The 16576-nt window shown below is 49.4% G+C and overlaps 2 protein-coding genes across 25 annotated transcripts in view; one reads left to right on the plus strand and one right to left on the minus strand.

The window, feature by feature from the left end:
- The window catches only part of SH2B3 (SH2B adaptor protein 3), a 29638-nt gene extending 22843 nt beyond the window's left edge, over positions 1 to 6795 (plus strand). For 6 of the 10 annotated variants that reach the window (XM_054844382.1, XM_054844383.1, XM_054844381.1 and 3 more), the window contains 5 exons: positions 98 to 189; positions 307 to 398; positions 632 to 849; positions 1197 to 1368; positions 1724 to 6795. In XM_054844382.1, the coding sequence (XP_054700357.1) occupies positions 98 to 189; positions 307 to 398; positions 632 to 849; positions 1197 to 1368; positions 1724 to 2019 (870 nt within the window). In that variant the 3' untranslated portion in view covers positions 2020 to 6795. Of the gene's footprint in view, positions 1 to 68; positions 190 to 306; positions 399 to 631; positions 850 to 1196; positions 1369 to 1723 lie in introns of all 10 variants that reach the window. The other 4 variants (XM_054844385.1, XM_054844377.1, XM_054844380.1 and 1 more) reach the window with 3 other exon arrangements.
- Positions 6796 to 8462: 1667 nt separating this feature from the next.
- The window catches only part of ATXN2 (ataxin 2), a 52480-nt gene continuing 44366 nt past the window's right edge, over positions 8463 to 16576 (minus strand). For 8 of the 15 annotated variants that reach the window (XM_054843796.1, XM_054843797.1, XM_054843792.1 and 5 more), the window contains 3 exons: positions 14459 to 14604; positions 13340 to 13567; positions 8463 to 9903 (listed from right to left, as the gene is read on the minus strand). In XM_054843796.1, the coding sequence (XP_054699771.1) occupies positions 9700 to 9903; positions 13340 to 13567; positions 14459 to 14604 (578 nt within the window). In that variant the 3' untranslated portion in view covers positions 8463 to 9699. Of the gene's footprint in view, positions 13568 to 14458; positions 14605 to 16576 lie in introns of all 15 variants that reach the window. The other 7 variants (XM_054843787.1, XM_054843785.1, XM_054843794.1 and 4 more) reach the window with 2 other exon arrangements.

Consider the following 16576-nt stretch of genomic DNA (forward strand, 5'->3'; position numbering starts at 1 on the left):
AGGGTCAGTCCCCAAGTGCGGGTGGGTGGGAGGGGGATGCACCTCTCTCTCTCTCTCTCTCTCTGAAGCCCCCTCGTCCCTCTCCGATGTCCCCCAGGTCACCAACGCCACCGATGTCCTGTTTGAGGCGGGGGACGAGCAGCAGCTCAGCTCCTGGACGGCTGAGATCCGGGAGTGCGTGCGCAGAGGGTAAGCGCCCGGCGAGCATCCCCGAGCCTGGGGATGGGGACAGCCACTCCATGTCCCCCTGCACCGTTCCCGTCCCCCGCCACCGGCACTCAGCCTGGCGTCTCCCGTCCCCGGCAGGTCTGACGTGGGCGACCCCGAGCTCCTGGCGTGCCGGCACCCCGACCCCATGGCCGCCAGCCCCACCGACAGCACCGACACCGTCAGCCAAGGTGAGCGATGGGGATGCCCGGGGGACCCTGGGGACAGGGCAGAGATGCTGGGGGCATCCCTCGCTGGGGGGGGGGGGGGGGGGGGGGGGGGGGGGGTGCGGTCCCCGCCATGGGTGGCCAGGCTGATCGGGCATCCCCAAATGGCATGGCCGGGGAGCAGAGCCAGAGGGGAGGGGAACAGGGGTGACGGGCAGGGGTCCCCGCATCCCGGGGCACTCATCCCTGTGCCCTAGCAGGGGCGACGCCGGGGGGCCCGGGGGAGGCAGCGGGGCCGAAGATGGAGCAGTTCCTCTCCTCCTGCCCCTGGTTCCACGGGCCCATCTCCCGCGTGAAGGCGGCTCAGCTGGTGCAGCTGGGGGGGCTGGAGGGCCACGGCGTCTTCCTGGTGCGGCAGAGCGAGACGCGCCGCGGCGAGTACGTGCTCACCTTCAACTTCCAGGGCAGAGCAAAGGTACAGGCGGGAGAGGGGCTGGGGTGGTGGTGGGGGAAAGCTCACAGGAGCCCCTCGGGCAGCCCCCCCGCCGTGGCGCGGTCCCCGTCCCATCGCATCCCGCCCCAGGGAGATGCTCTCCCTGCCTGGTCTCTGCCCCAGTGCTTGCAGCGGGCTGGCAGCCCCGTCCCTGCTCCTGGGGGGGGGAGGCGAAACCCCCTGCAGCGAGCAGTGCACCGCGGGCTGGGGCTGCAGCACGTCGTGCTAAGGCCGTTTGTGTCCCCTCCCAAATATCCCCATGCCCCCCCATCATCTCCTCCAGCAAGGGAGCCGGTGGAAGGGTAACAGGTCTGTGCTCCTCCCCGCAGCACCTGCGGCTGGCGCTGACGGAGCGGGGCCAGTGCCGCGTCCAACACCTCCGCTTCTCCTCCATCGTGGAGATGCTGCACCACTTCCATCGCTACCCCATCCCGCTGGAGTGCGGGACAGCCTGCGACGTCCGTCTGTCCAGCTACGTTGTCGTCCTGCCCCAGCCGCAAGGTACAGGGGCACGGAGGGATGGGGATGTTCCCATGGGGTGCGGAGATGGGGGTTCCCGTCCCGGCAGGAGGGTCTGGGGGCAGACGCGGGTGCCCCGGGGCCGGGCAGAGCTGGGCCCTCTGGCCGCACGTGGGGTGGGGGGAAGCGGAAGCGTCCAGGCAGCAGCACAAAAGGTGACTCCCGAGCTCCCAGCTTCCTCTTTTGAGAAAGGAGAAGCTGCCCCAAACCGCCGGCCGCTCCCTGCTGCAGCCAGGGAGGGCACGGGATGCGCCCCGCACCCCGACCCCGATACCCACAGCAGGGGTGCTGGGGCAGGAGCATCCCCCCGACCGGCCGTCTCTCCCTCTGCCCGCAGCTCCCGGCTCTGGCAGCACGGTCCATCTTCCCATGCCCGTTCCCAGCTGGAGCCCCGAATTCAGCCTCGCCCCCGCCGGCTCCTCCTGCCCCCGCGGCCCTGACGAGACCCCCCCGGGTCCCCCACCGGAGCAGATCTTCCACCTGGTGCCGCCGCCGGCCGAGCTGGCACAGAGCCTGCGCCCGAGCGGGGCGGCCGTGGCCCCTGGCCCCCGGCACCGCGATTCGGACTACGAGGCGGAGGCGCCGGGCCGGGGCCACGGCCGCGCCATCGACAACCAGTACACGCCGCTCTGACAGGCACCGCACCGGCACCGGGATGCACTTTCGGGTGGAGAAACCCTAGAGACTTTGAGTATCCCATCAAGAGAAAGAATGTACCTAGTTTCTTCCTTCTGGTTAGGGATGATTATTATATTTTTGCAAGGAAGGGGGTAATTTTTCACTCCAGTACGGGTGTGCTCCCTCTCTTCGGCCTGTTAAAGGGCCTTTTATTATTTTTAGTTGTTATTATCAAAGCTTTCTCGTTACTGTTTACACACGCCGCTCCTGCCTGCGTCCATGCGTGCCGAGCATCACGGCATCGGGCTTGGTCTCCCGCCTGTCCCTGACACGACAGCGCCCAGTGAAGGAACCGGGGTCTTGCGTTATACCCGTATGATTGGAGAAAGGGGAAAAAAAAAAAAAAAAAGAAAAGAAAAAAAACAGAAAAAAGAAAAAAGTGAATTATAAAGTCATCGAACAGTTGCTGCTCCGGGCTGTGTGCAGCCCCATCCTCCCGCCCCAGCACGTGCTGCCGCTGCCAAACCCTCCAGCAAACCCCGACCTGCCGGAGCTGAGCTCCCGCAGCGGGCGCAGATGACGATCACGATCAAAATTTGGGCTTTATTTTTTTAGCTAAGGCAAAAACTGGCTTTTCTTGCTCTTCTTTTTAAACACAGTTGCAGTCACTCCCTGCACCAGCCATACTTACGCCGTCAGCCTTGCGAATGAAGACGTGAACACTAACTGCCCCATCGTTAATAATGGCACTAGTTGAGAACTAGCGCAGAGACTGACAGTCAATAACTCTTCCCGGTGATGGAAGCGCTTTTTCCTGGTAATTGAAGCATTTTAGGCACAAATCTAAAGTGAGGGTTTTTTTTTTTTTCCCTAAAACACTTTTTTACCTCGCCAGCGCAGGCAGCTGCCCAGCCCGTTCTCACTTGCCTTTTTTTTCTTTTCTTTTTTTTTTCTTTTTTCTTCTTTTTCTTTTTTTTCTTTTTCTCCCCCCCCCCCCAAACACTGTGTAACCAAGAGGTTGGTGGTATTTCAAGCTATGCAGCGGCCTCTCGCAGGGGTGTGCGTGGGGTGTGTGCCATCGGCGTACGCCTCCCCGCCTGCAGGAAAAGCCTCTCCCAGCCCCCCCCCCCCCCCCCCAAACCCACAGAGGGGCTGCACCCCCCGACGTGCCTTAGGTGGAGGAGCCCGGTGGCATCTCCAGGGCTGCAATTACACGTCCCGCAGGCACTTTCACCCCTTCGCCTGCCCGCGTCTCGCCCCAGGAGCGCCGCTTGCGTGCACGGCGAGGCGTGTGCCGAGCAAGACGGAGCTCCCGTGGGAAGCACCGCGCGTCCTGCGGATCCCCGGGGTTCCGTGTCCCCGTCCCCGGTGAAGGCACCCGTGCAAGATGCCGGAGCCCGGGAGCGCGGCCGTGCCACAACCTCCGCTGCCATTTTCTGGCTCCGCGGCCGTCGGTGCCGCCAAGCCCGGGGTGTCGCTTTACCTGGGGCAGCCGGCGCGGCCGTGCCAAGAGAGGAACCGTTTCTTAGAAGCTGACGTTATTTTAAGAATAAGGAAGGGGCCAGAGCTGTTGCGACATGCAGGAGGGGATGTTCGCAGCGTTCAACTTCCAGATTTCTCAGCGCAGCCCGCACGGCGCTCCCCGGGATTTCGGATGCAAAACTTGCCTTGAAATTGCCTTACAGGAAAACTTTTTTACCTTAAATTCCCCCCCCCCCAGGTGGGAGCCCTCAGGAGCATTACCATTTAGGAATTAATATGAAATCGAGCAAGCAAAAAAGGCCTCCTGGGGCCCAGTTAGGGAGTTTTGCAAAAAAAAAAAAAAAAAAAAATCCAGCTTCTAGGCAGGGCTTTGCCATTCAGCCAGCGCGTGGTGAGCCCGGTTGGCAGGCAAAGCCCACGGAGCCAAGCTCTGCTCAAGGTCAGGAACCGAAGGGCGAGATGACGGCAGCGTTGTGCTGGGCTGAGCCAGGAAGGGCAGAGGTAGCAAAGGCAGGAACCGGGACCGGGCAGAGCCATAATATCTGGGGCCAAACGCAGCCCAGGGAGCGGCCGTGAGAGCAAATCTGCTTTTATAAGTATTTTTACTTAAGTAGTAGTCGAAAGAGGAGGACTGGGAGAAACGGGATACCATCGACGCGAGAAACCGTTTAGGATTTGCGTTTTTGTGCCCCCCCATCTCTTGGCCCAGCTCTCTCCCAGGCTGTCTTTTTGCATTCAGAGCAGGCAAAGTTCCCCCCCCCGCTTTTCTGTTTAAAACGACTTGAAAAATGGGTGCACGGGGAGGAAGCCCGTATTTCGGTGGGGACCAGCGTTTCCCGGCGCTCAGCGCATGCCGTTGCACATTCCCTCTTGAAAGCGGAGCATTAAGAGCAAATCGCGCTGGCCGGTCGCACCTCCAGTGCTGCCAGACCCCGCGAGGCTGCTGGAAAAACAAAGCCAGCCCTGTCCTCGGCTGGAGCTTCTCGGCCGTATCCGCATCCCGTTTTTCTCCCCGGATCAGCACGAAGGCTGCAGCGAATGGCAGGAGCGTGTATAGCCGGGGCTGGTTTGTGCCGGGCAAGTCGGCTCCCTTCATCGCTGATAAATAATTCCCCACGGTCTTGCTTTTAGAGGGATGGAGAAGGGAAGGGGAGGAAGCATAGCGCAAACTTGTCAGCTCCTTTCCTTGCTTGGTGCATGGTTCCTGGAGCACGCACACCTTGGAAAACACTTGCACGTGCAAAATCTTGCTAAGGTTCAAAGAGCTGATTTTTTTTTTTTTTTTTTTTTTTTTTTTTTTAAGTCCCGCCGAGCTGCCCGCAGCCGCGTTCAAAGGAGTCTTTCCCCAAAAAAAAGACGAGGTGGTCTCACCCGAATCACCCTGCGCTCAGAGCATCTGCAGCAAAGAACGGGCTGGGAAAAAGGGATCGCTATTCACAGCCCACGCAGCCCTTGCCAGATAAATCAGATGCTGCTGCTGCTGGGATGGGTTATTTTGGCACGCCGGGGTGTATTGTTCGAGCGCCAACGACTAAACATGCACGCGCATGTGGTATTTTTAACCTGCAGTTTAATTGCAAGGGGTTTCTCCATAGTTTAAATGGAAATCATTGTGCTTGGTTAGCAAAATATACGTTGAGTTCATTATCGCCCCGTCGGCCAAACAAACTCCGGTGGGTGCGAACTCCCGTTCTCCCCGCTAGCGAGCGGTGGGAAAGTCGCTCGGGTTATTTCCATCTCAAACCTCACCAAGGTGGCCAGGGGCCGCCCACCATCTCCCCACCTCAGTGCTCTGCTCTGCCACAGCTCGCACCCGCTGCGGTCCCGACTCCAGCTGCACCGGGACGCAAGGAGGGGGGTTGGGGCTTTTTTTTTTTTTGGGGGGGGGGGGAGGCTATTTCCCCAGTTCCTGAAGGGCTGAGTTTGAAATCCCGTTTCTCCTAGAAAGCATCTGGCTTGCGACACAGGTCAGAGCCTGACGCGCGGCCCTGCCAGCACACGTTAATCCAGCCCGTAAGGTACTCCTCTTTATTACGGCAGCGGGCGAAGAGCATTAAGCCATTCCATTATACGGAATAGAAGCAATTTGAAGGACTTTCTATATTCTTCTAAATTTGGGAAAAGGGCCCCCCAGGACTCAGCAGGTTTAGTTCCCCGGCCCACGTTGGTGTTGATGAGGTAGTCTGAGGTTTGGGGAGAGGGGAAGCCAAGGGAAGAGCCCCCACGGCCGCGTGCTGCAGGTACAGCCGCCTCCCGGGCTCCCGCGGAGCAGAAAGAGCGTTTCCTGGAGCCGAAGCAGCGTCAGACGTGATCACGCAGGTCTCGGCTTGTCCCTTGGCCTGGGGGGCCGGGCGCGTGCAACACGAGTTCAGATCCGTCGCGCCAAAGCCACGACGCGAGCGGCAGCGACTTCTCCGTGAAAGGCCGGAGCCTTTGCCCGCCGCCAGGAGAGGGCTGGCAGGGAGGGGATCCCGGTTCCAACCAGCTGCTGGGGACAGGCGGGTTTGGCAATAAAGATGCAAACCAGTCAGTGCCTTCGCTTGCTTTGACAGCTGGGACCCCGGTCCGGCCAGAACTTCTCCCCCTCATCTCCACCTCCCGCTTAGGAAACCACTTGCTCTTTGCCGGCAGACCCTACCGGTGGCTTTTGCGCATCCTCGTGGGTGACAGGTTCTGAAGAAGATCATGAAGCGAAGCATTATTGAACCTCTTCATCCACCCCCTCCTCCTGCACCCCAGCCCTGAGGAACGGCACCGGGGATCCAGAGCAGGTTACCCAACACTGACACCCCCCTGGCCTCACCCGTGGCGGGGAGCGGGGGGAGTTGCAGCAAAACTATTTTGGAGCAAATCTTCTAGGAAGAGGTCCAGGTCCGGGGTGAGGCCAAAGCTTATTTCTTAGTCTCCAGCCCACAGAACACTGCTCTCATCCAAACAATGCAGTTTTAGTCTAACAAGCATATAAAGCCTTAAAATCTTGACTAACAGGTTCGAGTACAATATTCCAAATTTTAATTTAAGCTTGTTCGATCTGAACAGAGCCTAACCTTCGCCAGCAACTACCAGAGGTGGGGAGGCGACCGTGCACTCTCTAACTCAGCCTTTAGCAGGATGATTAAAGCCAACAGTTTGTTGGATGAAAAGCGTATTGATCTGAAAATTCTACTTTTCACCTGCACAGAAGTTATTCTTGTATAGTAGGTTTTTCTATATATTGTTTCTGTATGTACTGTACAAGTAACTTATTCTCGAATAATGCAATTTTACCATAATATAAAAAAATCTGCTCTTAATAAACTGTTTTTAGAACTCGTTTCTCACTTTTAGTCTTTAGTCCGATTCCCTCTAGGTGCCTGGATACTGTTTTAACAGATCCTGAATTTACAGCTGCTAAAACGACAGAAACCCTCCCTTAGAAATGAAAAGCCACGCCGAGGTCCCGTGACAAGCTGCCCCTTCTCAGCACGCTCCTCCAGGGAGTCCTGCCCCAAGCGACGGCCTCGTGCCCCCTGCTGCCCACCCCAGCGTGAGCTCATTGCGTGTTCCTGCACCGCTGACCTGGAAGGATGATGTCAGAACCTACTGCAGCGTATTCCCCCGAATGGTTTTCACCAAGCCGCAATCCGACGTCACTGCTGTCCGTGAAAGCTTGTGCACACAACTTCCACACACTGAAGGAGGCGATACTCAAGTGCAGGGTTCTCCTGTCCTTTTCTCATCTTTTTAGCGGTCATTTTGCTAGGGAATGCTCACCCTGATCTCCTCCTTCCCTCCTCCAGCACTGCCAACTTCACAGAATCCCAGGCTGGTCGGGGTTGGAAGGGACCTCTAGAGATCATCTAGTCCAACCCCCCTGCCAAAGCAGGACCACCCAGAGCAGGTTGCGCAGGATCGCGTCCAGGCGGGTTTTGAGTATCTCCAGAGAAGGAGACTCCACAACGTCTCTGGGCAGCCTGTCCCAGTGCTCGGTCACCCTCAGAGTGAAGTTTTTCCTCATATTCAGATGGAACTTCCTATGTTCCAGTTTGTGCCCATTGCCCCTTGTCCTGTCACTGGGCACAACTGAAAAAAGTCTGGCCTCATCCTCTAGACACCACCCTTTAGATATTTATAAGCCCAGTCCCCTCATCATCCTCGGCTGGACTCTCTCCAGTAGTTCCCCGTCTGTCTTGAACTGGGGAGCCCAGACCTGGACACGGCACTCCAGATGTGGCCTCACCAGGGCAGAGCAGAGCAGAGCGGGAGAACCTCCCTCGACCTGCTGGCCACGCTCTTCTTCATGCCCCCCAGGTACCACTGGCCGCCTTGGCCACGAGGGCACGCTGCTGGTCGCGGACTTGTGTAGTTTTATCATCTTAAGCCTCAAGGCCCAGAGGCGACACCTGTGACGCCAGCCAGAACAGCGTAAGGCTGGCGTTAGGGAATAGATCTGAACACAAGAAATTGTTTAAAACCTGTATCGAACTTCTGTTATCTTGAAACCTTTCACTTACTTTTGCAAGTCAAACAGGATCGATTTGGTTTCGCGGCGGGGGGCACACACACACAGCACAGCAGCAGCAGACAAGAGACGCACCGCACAGCTTACGTGGTGTGAGAGAAAATGTTCACTCCAGTTTGGATGGAAAGCTGGAGAAGACCTTAAAGTAAGATACTGGTAACACAAGACACAAACACTAAGTAGGTCAGTTTTTAAAACTTTTTTTATTTTTTAATTTTTTTTTAAGTTTTTATTTTATATTATCTACAAAGTAAAAGTTTTCTTAACTTAAAAGTTACATCACTGTCTCACGATAGTGATTATCTCATCAAACGTGATTTATAAATAATAATTCATCAGTTTGACGATTAGAATTTTTTTTTTTTACTGAACCTGTTTCAAGTTTAGTTAGAAGTAAAAGGGATCTCCAAGTCTTGATTTTTAGTGATAATAGCAGCAAGAATCACTCTTGTTACTTCTTTTGCTAGCTGATGAGTTCATAACTTTGAAGGGTCATTAAAAAATAAATAACTTCCAGTTTTCAGCAAGCAGAGTTGGGGCACTTGCAGGACTCAGATACAGTGCATGGAATTATGGAATAGCCCACAAGTTCCTAAATGCCTCTACTCAGTCCGAATCTCTCCCACTGCAAGATGAACTGTTAGCATTCCTAGTGGATGTTACAAGAAATCAATTTTTTTTTTTTAAACAAAATAAAATGAAATTCTAGTTTTCTGTGCTTCCAGTTGGCAGAAGCAGTAGAAGGAGGGTATTTGGCCTACAAAAGGTATCCAGCCTTTCAGTTATTCCAGATGAGCCTTACAACTGCTGTTGGTGGTGGGCTTGTACTGTAAAAAAAAAGTTCAAATGTAAATAATAAATTGGCAAGCCACACAACAGTTTGCTAGTAAAGTGGTCACAGGACAACTACCGAGCTGAACTTTTTCTTTTTTTTTTTTTTTCTTTTTCTCTTTCTTTCCTTTTTTTTTTTTTTCTTTTTTTTTTTAATGAACAAAACAAAACCCTGCATATCAAGATGTCCTTTGGATGTTTTTTTCCCTACCTAAACCCTCAGCAAGCAGCCTTGTTCTGCTCACACATTCCCCAAGAAACAAAATCAGGTATCTAGTTCGCTACGAAAGTTTAGAGGCTGTTTGGAAACGAATAACAAAGAAACCTAGATAAGGTTAAATTTAAAGCAGAAAGAAGTCATACAGCACCTACTTTTCCCCAAAAGTAAAGCTGCAGAATGTTACTCTGAATTAAAGATTAGACTTCAGCTGTCACTTTACTTCAGTCATTAGAAGTCTAACAGCCCTACCCCCCAAGCAACATTTTCACTCCTATCCTCAAGACCGATCGCTTTAAATTTAATAAACCCCCAGATCATTATAAACAGGCTACACAGTCCATCCCCCACGGCAAAACCACGGCAAAACCTGGAAGAACAGAGTCCCACAGTGCCAGTGCCTGCACGGTTATCCGTTTCTCTACTTGAGCTAGAGAAGCAAAGTCTTTGCTAAATTAGCTACATCTCCTACACTTATCTAGGCTCGCATTCGGGCTGGCAAAGCATAAATGCGAAACGCAGAAACAGTCTGCCTTCAGCAGCCTGCCACTCTACGAGGACATCTTAAGGTTTGTTTTCGGTTTTTTGTTTTGTTTTGTTTTTTAATTCTTTTTCCCCAAATCTGGTTCATAACAGTTCTCCTCACTACTACGACCTGGCTCAGTTAAGGTGCAGGTCTCCCGGGCACACACTCCTCACCTGAAGGGTGCGTCATATAGGGGAAATGTGTTGTTGTCGAGACTGGAATGGGCTGTAGTGCACTTTGAGCGATGGCGGCTTGGGGACCACCAGGTGGCTGTGTCGTCATTAGCATCATTGGAGCATGGGCAGTTGGGTGAGAAGGAACCATTCCTGACTGTACATGAGCCTGAAACAAAGAGCTCTTTAGTATAATGGTCACAAGGAGGCATCACTCCTGGCCACATGACTGGCAAGTTTTCTCCAGCTGTACCAGTAAATCCAGAGATTTACTCCCTTTTAACTAGATTAGCTATAGGGATTAAGTCAGAGATCTCAACACAAAAATAATAACACAAAAAGAAAAAATAAAGAAAAAAAGGGCTCAAATCCTTACTGCTGGCTCTGAGTCACATTCTCAATTTTAGCCATTTGGACAGTGAGCGCTGGGAGAAACTGCCAGCATTAAACAGTGGGATATTTAAAAAAAAAAAAAAAAACCAACACCAACCAAAAAAACACCACCTCAGCAACAAATCTTCAAAACACGACTGTTAGTAACCTAGATCAAAGCACTTCCTATGCGGAGAATGCACTGCGTACAGATAGGAACTCCAGGCGTGCCGAGAGCCTGGCATCCCTTTCCCATCTTCGGCTGCTCATTACACAACTCCACATTCTTTCGTGGCTCCCTGCCCTAGAAACCACTCTCTCCGGTGACCTGTGCCCACATTATCCTTCATCTACACAGTCATTCTAAGATGAGTGATTTCATCCCTTTATTCTGTTAGGTCAGCTTTGTTCTGTTTTCAGTTAAGCTCATCACAGTTAAGGTCCTTGTGTGATCTAAGTAATTATAGTTAAGTCTCAGCGGAAAAAGGAGATTAATCTTTACGATGGCTGATCACCTTCTGGCAAACAAGTTCAGTAACTTGTCAGTTGGTTTCTTCAGCTCAGAGCGGTTCATGACTCCAGAGGTCATCAATTTTTTGGTTTAAAAAGCTAGTAAACACTAGTTTCTTAAAAACACAAAACATTAAGGAACTCTCAGAGCTCTCGGTGGGTTTCTCTTGGAAAAAAAAAAAAAAAGGCATTTGTATCTAAGATTTGTTTTGTCCTTCTACCATATCCCATTAACAGAGCACTACGGTGCAATAATTGCAGCCCCACAAGTTTCACATGCCAGTAAAGACAAATAGCAGATAGTGGCTCCAATTTTATTTCTTAAAGACAAAAAAGGGTTACTCGACTCATCACAGACATTCCTCAAAGTCTTTATCAGACTTGCACTGTATTAGTAGCACTCAAGAAGCCTTTAAAGGCAGGAACTGCAATTCAAATCTCACTCTTGCTCTAAAAAAGGCTTAGAAGATAAGGCTGTGAAACAGAAATACCTTTCAGGATCAGCACCATTTTTACTTTGACAAACATGCTATTATAGCAGCCATAATTATAAAGCAGCTATTCATATAGCAGCTGTACTCCATACACACATTGGATAAAAATTTCTGCTGTGGCTCAAATGCTTTGCAAATTGGCAGCTGACAGTACTCTGTAATGAATTTTCAAGTACTGTTTCTCAAGTGAGATATCTAAAAGCTCGAGATTCATCTGATAACCTAAAGGGAAATTCAACTGATCCGCTGTGTTAGCCTAACTGAAATTCCTACTACACGGTATTTCAGAACTGCGTTCAGAAGTTGGAAATGAGGCTGCTAAGAAACTATTAAATCTAGTGATTAGTTTCCCCACAATGGAATAATTACATGCATTTAATTTTTCTTACAGAACTGTAGTTATTCCTTCATTAGAGATTTTTGAGGGAACTACTTCATTTTGAAAAGTCAGTTAGTTTGGTATAAATACCATGGATTATGGATTGTAGTTTTCATCCTAAAATAATTACAGCAGAAGACACTGCGTAAGTCAAAAATCAAGGGTAAGGCAGACTTTGCCTGCAATTGCTAAAAAATCCTGACTGAGCAGTCAGTTCTGACTCAAAGTTGCATCTGATTTGCTTTAGCGAGGTTTGCTTACGAAGTGCTTGGCACACAGAAAGGAAGGCAATGGTCGCATCCTACAGCTCAGGCACGGGCCTGGCCATGACGTGCACAGCACAGTTCACGTATGGTTTTACCTTTAAACTGACCTTGAGACAAACACGTTTCGTGTTTCAAGGCACGGCACCGAACATGCCGCTAACCCAGGAGCTTCCAAGCAAGACCCTTCTGAAGGGCTGTCTGCGAGGAACCCCAAGAAGCTCTACAAACTAGGCATTCACACCAGTGCCATCACACCAGAGCGGAGCAAGGATCTCGATTCTGGCAGAAACCAGAGCTTGGGGAGGACATGGCAAGACGCCACAGCAGTCGTCAAGTTTGGACATCCTCTCCTTATCCTCCCACAGTACAAAAGCAGAGAAATTACAAGCCTAACGGAATTAAAAAGCCAAAAACTCAACATCAGTAAAACAATTCCTAAATAACTATTAATTCAGTGGCTTAACTGACTGTCCCAGGGACCAAAGCAAAGATTTTATCAGAACTCTGCAAGGGAGTGGACACCTATTAGACTAACCTCCCTAATTACAGTTAGTCATGATATCCCAAACTATTGTTAACCTGGATGAGATGGCATAAGCCAGACACGAAGTCCTTGGTTTGAAGAAGAAATTGTGCAGGGAAATTACCGATTGTCTGTTCCTTCACAAAGCACACTAAATCCGTGAGATTTAGTAAACATTTCTAACACTGCTTTACGCAGAGCTCTTGATTAATCAATCATGTGCTTCCCTTCCCCAAATCCTTTTTTTCAGTGAGCTGACCACAAAAGAGCAGTTAAGAGAAGTGGGTTTCTGATCCTGAGGGAAGGACTGTTGTTAAGTTGCCCAACAATCACCGGGGATCTTCTGCATAAGCAGTTCGTTTAGAACCATACACAGACACATACACACACATGGAGCTTTCTCTTTCAGCCAGGATTGTCTTGCAGTCATCTGAACTGAATCTCACCTATCTCCCACTGCAGTGCCTTGCTAGTCCCTAGTAACCCTGTGTAATATCCTTTACTGGATGTACTTGTATAAATTTGACTACAATGCAGACCCTAAAACTGCCACCAAAAGCAGCAATTCAGCCTTCCTCCACACAGCTCTCACCTCCAACCTTTCTGTATGCCAGCTCTCCCTGTGATCATGCAGTGAACCCGAGCAGTGAACTGATTTGACTGAGACATAGCCTAAAACAGGGGTAGGGGAGGCACACTTCAGCTGAATCACGTCCCCAGTCTGGTTTGCTGCATGGCCAAACAGTTCTGTGAGCAGAATGGTGGGGCACGACAAGAATGGGAGCCGGGAACTGGGAAGAGAGCTCAATTTCTTTCAGTAGCAGTGCCAGCTTAAGATGTCTTCATTAAACTATAGTTGCAGATGCACTGGGTGTTGGAAGCTGAGGTCCAAAAATCTTGTAAAATTCTAAATAAAGGCAATGTACAGACAGAAACCTAAATAACAAAACAGGTAGTCTGTGCTGAGAGGTGACAGAATGGAAATCACTTCAGCAGGCCCGACTGTCCTAACTTTGTGGCATTAAGACATTTAGTCTTGAAGGTTGTTAAACTGTGTTTACCTGGGGGACATGGGCCATGTGTGGCGGATTGGTATATGCAGGTTGAACATGGGAGGGATGAATGGTGAAGACTGTTTGTTGTGCTGTAGGAAAACTATTTTGTGGAGACTGCGTATTGGAGCCTGGCGTCATGGAAGGTGGGGTTGGAGCTAGACCTGCGTGGTAAATTGCCGACTGCTGTTGTGGGTTTGCCAGGTGGAGTGCCTGAGCAGCCTGGTGCTGATGATGCTGCAAAAAACCAAAAGGTAGAAGATCAGTAATATTTAGGTTATGGTCTAGAAGCGAGACATGTTTATTTTATAAACTAGTGTAAGAAAGGTTTGCAAAACTGCTCTTGATTGTGAATCTTTTCAGTGGTAAATCTAAGGATCATGACACCTATGGTCATGAGGAAACATTTCAATTCCACCAGGCTCATTTTCTCCTTGCACTAGAAAGTCATGCGAGTAGGAGCATGGAAAATAGAACCTAGACTGCCAGGTAAAACCAAGGAGAACCTGCAACCATGGGGCTTGACATACACTTAACAGCCCAAAATTACTACCAGGAGGTAACTAAGGCATGCAGCACTATCACAAGGCCTATTTTGTTTTCAGCTCCTTGTCTTTAACAAAATACAATCAAATGCTTCTCAGCATTTATCTGCTATTTCCAGCTGTAACTCCACTCATGTTAAAGCTCTGACAAAATTATGATTCTTCCTTAACCGTAACATGGAAACAAGCTATACCTCATCCCCTGTGAAGAGAGAGAAATGAGTGGTTGGACTCTGATATTGGTCACAGGACCAATAAAGAAAAGGGACTGCCGCAAGTTTCCCTGATACCTTATCTAACAAACTACGTCATGAGCCTGCTACCTTTGAGTCCTAGCCATTGCAAGCAGAGAAAAATTAAATTATATAGCTCTATTTACTTCCTTCCACAAAACAGAGGGGAATCTAGACAACTCCTGCATGAGATCTGTCACATGCAGTTCCTTTGGGCAACTGCTCCATCCTACCATTTTTCCTCTCAAAGAAACTAATCTATCGACATCAAGCATCAGATAGATGCAATATCTTCCAGCAGAGCATCTTAAATAGAATTTAAAGACATTCACTGCCTTGAGTTCTGTTACCTGCACGGGGCTAGGAGCAGGGTGGCTTCCAGCATGTTGGCTTTGCTGCTGGCCAGTTGGTGTGGCAGAAGGCTGAGGATGCGGAGGATGCGGATGCAGGGTAGCATTAGGGTGGGCATACTGCTGAGCAAGTGAGCCAGTGGAAACTAGGATGAAAAAGAAGAATATTTAATAAAAGATACAGAATATGCATCTCATCAAGTCACCATGTGCACTTGAAGATTTCGCTATATCTCAAACATACCGTAAACATATTCCCTCCCCCTTCTAAAAAATTATTTATCTTGCAAATAGCTGAATATCTTACCTTGCTTTTGTGTAGTTTGGTTTTGCAGGAAAGTCTATAAATAACCATAATTAGACAGTTCATCTTCCCTAGTTTGACAACGTAACAGATACTACATAGAAAAAAGCAGTATTTCTTTTGTTTTGTCAGACAGACCAGTTTAAAATATCAAATTTATAATTTTCACACAATTTAGTTTTTCCTGAAATATACTTTTCAAAGGTGTTACAAGCCATTTTTATTTCCACCATCCAAAAAAATTCTTTGGCCTTATACCTGGCTAACCTCACCATGCTACTCTTCTGGAAATTGCTCACAGTACAGTCAGTGTAAAGTATACACACGGCATGTATGCTTAAGAGCTATAGGGACACACAGTATATATGTAACAGCTGAGGAAACTGAGGCTGCTTGAGCACCAAATTTTTGCTGAAGCCAGTATCTTGTACTAAAATAACATATCTTCCCTCTCCCCTCAAGGCCAATTAAGGAATCTGTTCTGGATCACCACTATTCTGTGACCTTCTCAACATTGCCATGAAATTCTTAATTCCTTGAAACAGTAGCAAATAAGGTAAAAAATTCCAAAAGAGGAAAAAACAACATAAAACTTTCACACCAGTGAAACCACATCTGTTGCTACAGCCATACCAGTCAACAAACAAACAAAGACCAAGTCCCTTCTTGGGAAGCCCTACTCTGTTCTGCTTCAAAACAGGCCACGCAATTTTTTATTTTTTTTTTTTACTTCTGAGGGTATGAAAAGCCATAATGATAGCAAGTCTTCCTTTAAACACAAGGCATGCAACTGGAAAGCAAGACCCTAAGAAAATGAAGATGCTTTGCCTGTTCCCCTCTACTGCTTTTAGATCTTGTGCAACAACCAGTCCAAAGTTTGCAACAACACTTCCGGATGCGACAACGTGCACTACCATCTCCAATATCACAGCTTGCCAAAACCGAGGCTAGTTTTGCTGACAATAGCGCTAAAAGACAAACAGTCCAAGCAAACTATCAACCTGCTCCTGACTCTTCTCTGCAACTGTTCCTTATTTGTTCTGGTACCTTTTTGTTCTGAACAAAGTTAATTGCTGCTTACTATCTATCAGGTTACAGCTTTTTTTTTAATGGGGTTTGTATTACATGAGAACTTGATGGCCAATAAAGCGCCTGTCTGTGGCATACCTTTAGAAGTGATGGGTTTTGTGGTCGTGGTTTCCTGACCTAGCAAACAAACCTGGAAAGCAGGGCACAGGGAGAAACTTGGAGTGCATCTGTTAGGCTACAACCACCTGCCCCGTGCATTCATGGCTAGTGAGGTGCGTTATCTCACTGTCTGCTGCAGCTTCTGAAGAGTTTCACTGTGCTGGGCTCTAAGCTCATGAACACACACAACTGCTTGAGTGGATATAAAGGATGAAAGACAAGATGGGTGGAGAAAACGGACAAAAATGTAGCCGCATCTGAAAAAAGCACAATACTATTCAGCAAAAACAAATCTCAAAAGAACAGCAACCCCACTGTGCTCCATTAACCAGCCCTGACACTCTACTACCCTGTGCGAGTACTTGTTCTTCTCCAGTTGTTTTGCTACAAAGCTTGCAAATGCTAGTTCTAAAATACTCAAACTCACTAGAATACATATAAACAGTATCTTCTTGCCTAATTGAGATTTTTCTCCCCTGCACAGGCCACTGTGAAGGTGTCTCCTTTATAAAATAACCGCCTACCACATTTAATGTAATCCTGTCCTGCTTTCTTGAAAGTTCTATTAAATCTTCACTGAGCAAATGGTCCAACAGTGATGTGCACTACAGTTTCAGGCTATTAAT

Source organism: Grus americana, chromosome 16, assembly GCF_028858705.1.
Source record: "Grus americana isolate bGruAme1 chromosome 16, bGruAme1.mat, whole genome shotgun sequence".
NCBI lineage: Eukaryota > Metazoa > Chordata > Aves > Gruiformes > Gruidae > Grus > Grus americana.